Here is an 11,893-nt window from a genome sequence, read left to right on the forward strand (position 1 = left end):
CCAACCCCATACTGCATAGCATCTGGTGTCATGACTTCAGCGATCTCGTGTGTTTGCATGTGATAGATTGAAAAGACCTAAACTGTCTAGTTCTAAGCAATGGTCTTCTTCCTTTTTAATTAATGATTTTTAAGATATCCAACTCTTGTTTTTGTTTTTGTTTTTGTTTTTTTCCCTCAGGCTTTGAATTGTATTCGATGGTGCCATCTATTTGTCCTCTAGAAACTCTTCACAATGCCCTGTCTTTAAAGCAGGTGGATGAATTTCTTGCTTCCATTGCTTCTCCATCAAGTGAAGTTCCACAGAAGACCCCTGAAATTTGTAGGAAAATTATTATTATTATTTGATTTTTAGGCAATAGAGATTATCTGAATATAAAAATAATTATAAAAACATAAATTCAATAGTGATAGTAAATAGAATTTTAGGAGAGAAAGAGAAGAACATTATTTAGAATTCTTTGGTGTAATATGCAATGTACCAGGCTGTTGTCTTGACTCTTCCGCAAAGACTTTTTTTTTTTTTTTTTTTTTTACAGAAAGGGGGGAAAAATCTAAGACCCAGCAATAAAATCAGCAACATGTAATATAGAGTCTTGGTCTTATTTTCACATTCCTATTGTATGTCATTTTATAATAAGCTTTTTAAAAATGACAAAACATCAGTCTATATTAACCTACACATGCCACATGCCCATCCCTTCACCACTTTTGATAAGCAGTCATATAGACTCAGAAAGAGCCCTTAACTAAAGAGAGCAAATTAGGACAACAGTTTTTAAAATTGTGTTCTGCAGAAAATATTCTGAAGAGGTTAATTCCTCTGTGTAAAAAAAAAAAAAGGGGGGGGGTTGTGGCTAAGTAAGTTTTGGAAACTTTATTATATCCCACCTCCCTTTCGAGAGGTGTAGTTTCATCAGCATATAAACAGCTAAGGTTCTTCTTTCTATAAAGAAAACTATATACCCACATTTTCCAGAACTTACTTGCTGAGAAAACACTTTTTTGATAATGCATTTAAACATCATGTAGAACTATTCTGAGGGACTTCAGTTTGGGAAATGTTCAGGGCTACCTTTTTAGATGTGAGAAGTCAGCTGGCTGTTGTCATTTTCAGCTCTGTAGGATCCTTTGACACATTGGAATTTCCAGTTTAGGAAGCATTCATTCTGGAAGAGAATGCTCTGCTTAGAGTTAAGAGTCTTGCTAGTCCTAGTCATATCTTAGGAAAGGTACAAACTTTCTATGTATACCAACTCCTTTTTGTAAGGAGAATGCTGTAAATATGTTTTTCCCAAGAATGAAATTGGAGGTCTTGGGATGAAAGCCACTTTCATGTGTTGCTGTTACTCTCTTCCCTTTCCTGGGGAACCACAGTGTATTATTCTACAGAGTTCTATTCAGTGTATTCTGTCCAAACAGTGCCCCCTGCATTTTTGCCTTTCTCTTTCACATCTGGTGGTAGAGGTCAGCTTTTAACCATTAAGGGTAATGGAGTGGTATCTTAGTGTGAATGTTCTAAAATATTTCTCTTTAGGAATGGTTTGGGGAAGTAGGTTTCAGTTTTAAATGTACATATGAATGTGTCTCATTCTGAGAATTGATAATACTCCAAATGAAATAACCTGCAAGCTATAAAGTCAAAGTCAGGAAACTGAAGGATGTTCTTCCTTTTATGTTCTCTGTTAGCTGATAGAATGGACAATGCTGCTCCTCAGAACGCAGTAGAGAACCTGAGTAAATAAATTCTCATTTTCTCTTTTACCCTTCTTTATACTTGACATTTCAGTGCTTCCCTGGGTCAGGGATTTATAATCTTAAAATAGAGATTACAGAAAGACTGTAATTAGTAAATAAGAATTTAGGGTAGGCATTAATGCTGCTTTGAATTTAGCAGATCTTCAGTAAATGACTTAAAGGTAAAGTAGCAGTAATGACATCTGTTTTGGAAAGAGAATTTTGGTGGAATATTTACAAAAAGATAATCTTTGAATGTTTATGCTGTGGCATTGCTATCTTATGATGGCTTCATTTCTGTGGTTAGTGAATTCAGTTCCTCAGAGTGTATTATTGAGGTATATTAATGAAATGAAGGATATTAAATTCCTTATCTAGTTCTCATTAACTCTTCTCTATATTATGGACACAAGTTGTACCCCAACCCCTCTAGTTCTCTTAAAATTTCATTCCATTACTTACTAAGGGAACTAGATGAGAAAGTAAATATAGTTAATGCACTTCATAGAGTTGGATAAACCTTAGAGTTAATCTAATTCATTGGTCTTCAAACTATATTCCCAAGAGCTTTAGGAAGTTCCATGAGGAAGAGAAGGATGCTGAGTGATTAGACCTGTGTCTTCTGTGGTTGCTTCAATCAGAGTATCTGCTTTGATCTGTTTTATTTAAGATTTCATTTGAAAAAAGCTTACTGTTTTAAGAGAAAACTTAGAGACACCATTGAGGAAATTAACCAGTTAGTGCTCAAGCAAGACTGAAACCCAGGTCTCCTAAAGTGTATGGTTTTTCCATTCTCTTTGATTAAAGAAAATAGGGTTCCAATTATGGTGGAAGTATCTGAATCCTGTATTTTATAGGGTAACTGCAGAATAAATATTTAGTAATCACAATATATTTATGTAATTTATACTTAATTCCCTGGATTGTCAAGGAAGTAACATCATAATATAGAACTATACTGAATTTGTGGCATTCATAACAAGGGAGAAGACATTGTTAATATCTGTCATTCACAGATTTTTTTCTCACCTAGGACAAAATTAATTTTGTGGTAACTAGTAGATAGCTTACAATGAGACACTGACAATATCAGGTTGGTGGAAAAGGTGTGAGAATACTAATTGGATAAGTTAGAGGTGGAAGTTATAATAGGATAAAAAATGCAAGCAGAAGAGAGCTAGGTAATGATGTGGTGCTTTATAGGATGTTTTAGGCACTTTTTAATCACTTGTGTATTATTTTATTAGTGGCTACTTTGATCTTCTGCCAGTGAAATTTATACTCATTCAGTGTAGGTATCAGCCACCAAAGGCACATTTGCCATAATTGACCCACATATTGATTTTTCAGAGACACAGTGTTTATTGCTATCAGGTCCTCTTCCAAAATTGCAAAAATAGGCAAATCGGTCTTTTGTTATCTCCTTAACTCCCTTTGTTTAGGAACCCAAAAGCTCATGCCAATAGCTCCCCCACTCCAGCCTATCCTTTCCCAGAGGACTTCATACTTAAGAATTGTACCTACTTGTCCTTTTCACACCTCTCAATCTCCCCACCTTAATTAGAAAGAAAAAAAAAATCTTTAAATTTCTTTTGCTTGAAGATAAATCTCATCTGGGTGATATAGGAAGACAATCTGATTTAATTATTTGTAATCTAGTTAGTTTAGATTTGATAGAATTGTCAGAAAATTATTGAATTACCATGTTGGGTTTGTTTGTTTGTTTTTTCCAGCCTCTTCAGATTCACGTTCCAGTCCAATAATAAGAAGAAAAGTATCTTTAAATACATATACACCTGCAAAGATCCTCCCAATGCCAGCAGCTACCATAAAGAGTACTAAAGCAAGCAGCAAACCAGGTTAGGAGTGTGTGTGAATTTGTGGATTCAATATAACAATTAGAGGAGTAATAATAGCTTGCTTTGTAGATGTAAAGATCTGTTTTTAAGTAGGATCATTAGACTCTAGGAACTCTGTTATTGTAGCCTATTTACATATTTGGGGGTTTTTTTCCTCCGTTAATTATCCCGCCTTCCCCTCACATATGTTAATAAAATATATTTCATACTCATACTTTTCTAAACTGATTTATGGACTGTCTTGTCTTCTTTTGCTTTTCTGTTGAGCCAAGGCATCACTTTAGTCATTTTGTTTGAAAGATTTTTTTTTCTCTTTCTTTAGAGTATTTTAATCTCTCCATTCTCAGTCTGGTGCTGTAACTACCAAATTCAACTATCTTTTATCAGCTTGTTTCTGTTTTTACTTGGCATATTTGATTGTGTTGTTGCCCATTACAGATGAAGAAAGTTGCAGAGAGGTTATGACTTGTCCCTGTTCATGTAGCTAGTAGTCAGTAGACCTAAGACTTGAATACTCTTTGAATCATGGTACATTGTTCTCTATGTTTTAGATGCATAATAAATGTACCAAGTACACTAAAAAAGAATTATTCCATAGTTTATTGATGTAGCTATTCCATAGTGTATTATGGAATAATATACTAATTATACACTAATAATACACTAATAATACATCATAGTGTATTGATGTTCTGTAAGTATCCATTAGGTCAAGATTGTTGATAATGTTACTCAGATCTTCTGCGTATTTACCATTTTGGGGGGATGGCAACATGTACAAGGGAGAGGAGGTCCTGATTGTTCTAGCCGTTGCTTAGAGAGCAGTTTCTACTCACAATTGTGGAATTGTCTGCTTCCCTCTTTAATTTGGTCAGTTTTTACTTTGTGAATTTTGAAACCCTGTTATTAGGTGCATACACATTTGATTGTTATGACTTCCTAATGTATTGCCCCAATATCATCATGAAATTTCCCTCTTTGATTTCTAGTAATGCTTTGTCTTAAAGTTTATTTTATCTAATGTGAATTTAGCTACTTCAGCTTTCTTATGACTACTGTATGCATGGTGTATATATATATTTAATTTATTTTATTGAAGTATAGTTGATTTACAATGTTGTGTTAATATCTGTTGTACAGCAAAGTGATTCGGTTTTATATATATATACTTTTTCATATTCTTTTCCATTATGGTTTATTACAGGATATTGAATATAGTTCCCTGTGCTTTAATTTAAAGTAGGACCTTGTTGTTTATCCATTCTATGTATAATAGTTTACATCTGCTAATCCCAAACTCCCAATCCATCCCTCCCCCACCCACCCTCCCCCTTGGCAATCACAGGTCTGTTCTCTATATCTGTGAGTCTGTTTCTGTTTCGTAGATAAGTTCATTTATGTCATATTTTAGATTCCACATATAAGTGATATCATATGGTATTTGTCTTTCTGACTTACTTCACTTAGTGTGATAATCTCTAGGTCCGTCCATATTGCTGCAAATGGCATTATTTCATTCTTTTTGTGGCTGAGTAGTATTCCATTGTATATATATATACCATATCTTCTTTATCCATTCATCTGTCGATGGACATTTAGGTTGTTTCCATGTCTTGGCTATTGTAAATAGTGCTGCTATGAACATAGGGGTGCATGTATCTTTTTGAATTATAGTTTTTTCCGGATATATGCCCAGGAATGGGATTGCTGGATCATATGATAACTCTATTTTTAGTTTTTTGAGGAACCTCCAAACTGTATTCCATAGTGGCTGCGCCAGTTTACATTCCCACCAACAGTGTAGGAGGGTTCCCTTTTCTCCACACCCTCGCTAGCACTTGTTATTTGTAGACTTTTTAATGATGGCCATTCTGACTGGTGTGAGGTGGTACTTCATTGTAGTTTTGATTTGCATTTCTCCAATAATGAGCAATGATGAGCATCTTTTCATTTGCCTATTGGTCATCTGTATGTCTTCTTTGAAGAAATGACTATTTAGGTCTTCATGCATGTGTATATTTTTTTAACCAAACTGTCTTCATATTTAAGGGGATTTTTTTTAGACAGCATATATTTGGCTTTCTGAAAAGGCCGTTCTAACAATATGTCCCTTATAGTTAGTGTTTATAGTCCATTAACATTTAATGTAATTATTGATATGGTTGAGTTAGGTCTACTCTTTTATTATATTTTCTGTTTATTCCTTCTGATTATTATTCCTTTATTCTTTCCTGCCTGTTTTTTTTTATTAATTCAGTATTTTTTAGAATTTCACTTTAACTTATCTATTGGCTTTTTAGCTATACCTTTTTGCATTATTCTTTTATTGGTAGCAGTAAATACACATTTCTGGCTTTTCGTGGTCTACTTCGAGTCAATCTTGTGCTACTTAACATAAAATGTAGAAACCTTCCAACTGTACAGGTGTGTTTACCTTCCCTTCTTCCCATCTTTTACACATAGTTATCCATATGTGTTACTTCCACATGTATTATAAAGGCTACAGTACAATGTTATGATATTTGCTTTAAAGAGTCATATGTATTTTAAAGAAATTAAAAAGAGAAAGAAGTCTTTAATTATCCACATATTTGCTATTTTTAATGTTCTTTATTTCTTCTTTTAAGTGTTTGTTTCCATCTGGTTTCATTCCCTTCAACCTGAATCTTTTTACCATTTCTTATACTTCAGATCTGTTACTATATCTGAAAAAAAATCTTTATTTTACCTTCATTCTTGAAAGGTAGTTTTGCTGGACAGAGAATTTGGGAAGAAAGTTTTTTCTTTCAGCATTTTAAGGATGTTATTCCACTATCTTGTCATTCCCCTTGTTTCTGATGAGAAGTCTTTGTTAATTTGAATTGTTGTTCCTATGTATGCAATGGGTTAATGGATTATTTTTCTCTGCCTGCTTTCAGTGTTTTCCCTTTATCTTTGCTTCTCAGAAGTCTGACTATGGCATGCTTAGGACTTTTTTTTTTGGTAATAAAATCCTGCTTGATAGTCACTTTTACCTGTCATCTCTATTCTGCTGTTAAACCCATCCAGTGAAATTTTATTTCATATATTTATTCTTTAGTTTTAGACATTTGTTTTGATTCTTCTTTGTAGTTTTTTTTCCTTCAGAGATTTCCTGTATTTTTATTCATTATAAGCATATTTTCCTTTGTTCTTGAGCATAGTTAAAATAGTTGCTTTAAAATTCTTGTCTATTAATCTGGCTGATCTCAGGATTGGTCTCATAAATTTTCTCATTCCCAAGAAGGAAGGTTTATTTCCTGTTTTTCATATACTGAGTAATTTTGGATTGTATCCTAGACAAACACTGGACTCTGTTGTTTCTCTTATGTTCCTCCAAAGAATATTAGGTTGTTTTTAAAGCAAAGAGTTAACCTTGGCTGAACTCAGATTGCAAACCTATGTCTTCTGAAGTGACTGACAGCTCAAATTTCACTTCACTTCTTTTAGCCTGAGCCGGACTTCTTAGGAGCTTACTCTGCTCAAGTCACACACTTGGTCAGGGTTTACACAAAGATTTGGGATTCCCCACTGGACTTCCAAGCAGCTATTTTTGCCCCAATACTTTTCTTCTGGTTCTTCATGCTAGTAGGACTGAGTTTTATGTTGTAGTTTTAGCCATTCCACATGGGGCAGACTGGATCCTGTCCTTAAGCCTAAAGCTTTTTTAAAAAGGGCACGGGGGACTAACTCCATGTTGTTCCCTTCTTCCAAATATTGATTCTTTTCTAGTATATGCCTGCTTTTGTTCACTCTTCAATGTCTTCAGGTAGTTGTTTTTTTCATATTTTATCCTGCGCTTAAACTTGTTACCTGCAGGAGGAGGATTGGTCTGGCAGGAATTTACCCATCCATACAAAAGTGTAACCTGGCTTAGAATAACTTTTTGATAACTCATTGGGGCTTGATGTTGATTTGGATATAAAAGGCTGATTCCCAAGTCAAGAATGTTTCTAGTTCTCTAATCTTTCAGCTTTTTAGATAGTGGTAAGATAGGAGATACTGAAGAAAATGGATGTTTATAGGGAAAATGATGAGTTCAGTTTTAAACATGGTAAGTTTATATTTCCTGTCAAATATCTATATAGAGGTTTGTAGTAGGATGTACGGGATATACAGATCTTGAGGTAAGGGAAAAGGCCTGGGCCAGAAGTATAAATTTGAAGGTCGTTAGGACATTAGATGTTAATTAAAAATGATGGAATAAATTAGTTTCCCAGGAAGAATGCGGGGAAAAAGAGAAGTTTGTTTTATGTTATTTGAACTTCTGTTGATTGTTTTGTATTATCTGAACTTGGATTGCTTGTGAAAATCTAAACAGTAGTTTTTCTTTTTATGTATAGCTCCCAGTGGACCTTCTAGTACGGTTGTTCCTAATACCTCATCTCGGAAAAAGGGTGTGAGTAGCAAAACAGAAATGCATGAACACAAAAAAAACACTGCGAAAAAAAAATGAAATCTTCTTAGCAGAAGCTGGAACTCATTATACTTATAAAAAATCACGTGTTCAGTAGAAAGAGACACGTAATAAACCTTGACTGAAAAGTATCAAAGCAAGTAATTTGTGTCTCCTTATACATCTCTGTATTAATTTAAAGTTATATGACATCTAGAGAATTCTTTGTATATATTCAGGTAAGGCCTTTGTCATGATCTGGAAATGTTTAAAACAGTGTTTATTAGCATTTTATGAGTAGCAAAACTTATGGTGATAAAGGTCTGTTGTTCTGAATGTGATGTTTACCGTGTGCCTGTGGTAAAGAAGAGGAACGGAAAAGCCCAGACGGCCTGTGCCAATGTCACACAGTAATGCTGTTTGCTGAAGAACCTGTGAGGTGGCCTCTGTACACATTTTCACTTTCACAGGATCACATCTGGGCTGCAAAAACCTATAGCTTGAAATTTGATGGCCATACTGGGAACTTTTAAAAAGCATATTTCCAAAGAGATTTCATTGACCATTTAGATTAGAAACCTTTTTTTCCCCAATTGTTTGTTATGATCACATATATGCTGCAATATTTAATAACTGGAGTATTGGCATATGGGTTATTTTTTCAATCTATGCTTTGAATTTTTATTGTGTATTATTTAAAATATTACATATGCAGCTGGGATAACTATACCTTTATGCACATAAATTTGTATATTAATTTGTAGAAAATATTTTCTTTATATATTTCCTTACCATAAGGTGCTTTTGTTCATCAGGACAATTTTTCTTCATATATTGGCAAGAAAGACATCTTTAGAGTTTCTTTTTAAGATATAGTTGACAAGTTTATAAATGTTAGTTATTTTCAGAGTTCTTTTTAGATCTAAAAAACTGAGTTCCAGAATGGAGGTAATCAATGTAAGAAGAGTATCTGAATTCCATTGTTAGTAGATATTATGTATAGCACCTATTTCTACCATTTCCATTCTTACCTCTAGAATATCATTTGATCTCACTAAGATAACTTAAAGATTGAGCATTTGAAATACATGCTCATTTCAAGTGATTACATTTTGAAGGGAAATTGAGATTATTGCATTGTGATTTCATCTATGATGTGAAAAAATATTTATTATCCTTGGTGCTTACTTTCCCCTGATGCACAAATAATTATTGTATAAACCACTTGAAATGACTTAAACTGTAAACCAAACAGTACATCCTGATAAGAATTGCATCCATTGCCAGTTAGGTAACTTGAATTGCTAAAGCTTTAGTTTGAGGCTTATGTTTAGAAAAATTATTGAATTCTCGTATGAATGCAGCTATTCAAATCCTTCAGTAGAGACCCTCCTAACCTTAAATTATCATAATGAATTGACTTTAGAAAATAAGCATAGTACGTGTTCATTTTAAAAGGTACCAGATGCAAAAGCCACAAATATATACAATTCTATAAGTTCATATATTTCACATGAATGTAAATGTATTATATGGAGACATGTCTTGTAAACAGTTGAATGTACCTAAGCTTTCTGTATGTGAAAATGTGGTTAATGTGCTCATTGTCAGAGTAAAGAAACTACTTTTATTTTTTAAGTGGAACTGAATTAAAATATTTTATTTCTAGAATCAGAGGGTGGCTTAAATGGCAAGTTATTTTTTATTCTTTTCTTTGACCCTTTACTTTTAACTTTCAAAGTAGAATGAGGAAAAGTATTTTAATATTAAACAATGCTCATCTTAGATATTAGATAAAATTTCTTAGTATTGGCCATAGTTATCGCAATAGGAACTAACTAGAAAGTTCAGTACAAGTCACATTTTTCCATTGATATACAAGAACTATGATTTCACTGTAGTCGCCAAACTTGGTAATAACTGCTGTGTAGACAGGACAGTTTTATTTGCAAGAACCTTAGATTCATTTCCCAAAACAAACAAAAAGAAATTATAGTTATCACCATTCAATGGAAGTTTGACTGAAGCATCTGTTTCTCACTTGATTCTATCTCTGTAAAGTGTGTTTTTTGTTTGTTTTAAATACTAGAAGATATTTCTTCTCATAGCTAATCCTCCAACCAGCAAAGAGATGAGGAAGCCCAGCTTGAGGTACTGTTCAGTTATCCTGGCATGTTAGTCTTCATAATGCATTATTCAATCTTTTCCCCTTAAAAACCCTGCATATGAACTCAAAGCTAATTTTTGCCCTTGAAGTCCAGTGCCAGCAGGTTCTGCTGCTCTGGTTCTAATGAGTTCTTGTAGTCCATTCTTAACCACTAGAAAATGTTTTGGCGGTGTTGTACAATCTTGGGGTATGGAGAAAAGTATGCTGAACACTTTATATCATGTTTCCTTTGAGTAGGAAATGGAGGCAGAAGGTAGACAGTAAATGAACAGAGAACATGTGGCAGTATGCTTAATATATACATACCTAGAGCAAGAGGGTGATAGACGGCAATTATGAGAGAAAAGTTAAATGATAGTTCTTCAAGAACTCTCTTGTTAAAACTCTTTAGACAAAGGAAGAGTTTTTTGATCAAGGTCACCTAGATTTTTCTCCAGGTTCTGCTGACTCTGATCTACCCTACACTTCCACTATTATTTATTTCCATGCCAGTTTGAACTAAGATTTTACGTTTTTGTCTTGTGTTCATACTTTGGTAAAAAGTTCTCAATCTTTACTTGTGTGCTTATCAAAGTTTGTCTTACATAGAGCATTCATTAGTTTTCTGTCAGTTTACCCTTGCCTTATTATCTGGACAGTGCCGGCAGCCATACCATTCTTGGTCAGGTTGGGATCACTTCTGTGACGGCCCAGCAGTTCCCTCTCTAGCCTCTGTCTAATTCTCTTTCTCTGTACCTGGTGCTACCACAAACAGCAGCATTCTTGCCCATGGGAACAATTTTTACACTCCTTCTGAAGGAGTCCCTTGTGATAAGGAGTCCAAGTAGAAACAGCTGTCCCTTTGTATGGAATCCTGGGTACCAAACTATTGGCATGTAAAGTTTTCTTTACATGGGTCAATTTTTGTGGAAGATCTAGTCTCTGTTTTCAGAGAATGGAGGACTATACAAAATCTCTTTATTGTTTTATACTATATATATATTATATCCTGATTAAAGATATTATTTAGATTTTCTATAGCCTTTTCCTTTGGTCCACATGCTTAGTCATGACTTGAGAGAGAGGTAAGTTAAACTCTCCACTTACAGATTACTGTTAAGTTCTCCTCTTATTATCTGTGGTTTTTACTTTACTTTTTTCTGTACAGTATGTGGCTATGTTTTCTGTTGCATATGAATTCACAACTGTTAAATTTCCATTATGGGTTTTACCTTTACCATTAAAACAATATTTTTTTTCCTTATTGGATGCTTTTGAAATGTCAGATATTAAGATTATGACCTGTTTTATTTTGGCTTGCATTTGCCTGATATACCCTTACTCATCCTTTTATTTTTTATAGTGTCAATTTATTTAGGTATTTTATTTTAATTTACTATATAGTGGGTTTTGCTTTGTGATTCTATTTTAGTATCTTATTTCATTTATTAGTATAGTCTAATTGTATTTATTTATATATAATATATCTTTGCTTTTAGTTATGTTTTCTGTTTTTATTGCTTATTTAGTTTATCTTTTTGTAAAAGAATACTTTTCATTGCAAGTAGGAAAAACTGCAATTGAAATTGACTTAAAATCATAAGGAAATTCACTGTTAAACATTTCTGAAAGTCCAAAGATGGTGAGCTTCAGCCACAGTTCTATCAGTCATGTCATCAAGGGCCCAGGTTCTCTCCCTGTTTCCTCTAGCATAGAATAAACGTTATCCCAAAGTTGT

General features: G+C 33.7%; 1 protein-coding gene across 14 annotated transcripts in view; it reads left to right on the top strand.

Annotated features, from left to right (window-relative positions):
* The window catches only part of PPIP5K2 (diphosphoinositol pentakisphosphate kinase 2), an 81,209-nt gene extending 71,526 nt beyond the window's left edge, over positions 1 to 9,683 (top strand). For all 14 annotated transcript variants that reach the window (XM_082375250.1, XM_082375238.1, XM_082375251.1 and 11 more), the window contains 3 exons: positions 181 to 321; positions 3,470 to 3,595; positions 7,957 to 9,683. In XM_082375250.1, coding sequence (XP_082231376.1) covers positions 181 to 321; positions 3,470 to 3,595; positions 7,957 to 8,069 — 380 coding nt within the window. In that variant the 3' untranslated portion in view covers positions 8,070 to 9,683. The remainder of the gene's footprint in view (positions 1 to 180; positions 322 to 3,469; positions 3,596 to 7,956) is intronic.
* The last annotated feature ends 2,210 nt before the right edge of the window (positions 9,684 to 11,893 follow it).

The sequence above is a fragment of the Balaenoptera borealis genome, assembly GCF_965194805.1.
Source record: "Balaenoptera borealis genome assembly, chromosome: 2".
NCBI lineage: Eukaryota > Metazoa > Chordata > Mammalia > Artiodactyla > Balaenopteridae > Balaenoptera > Balaenoptera borealis.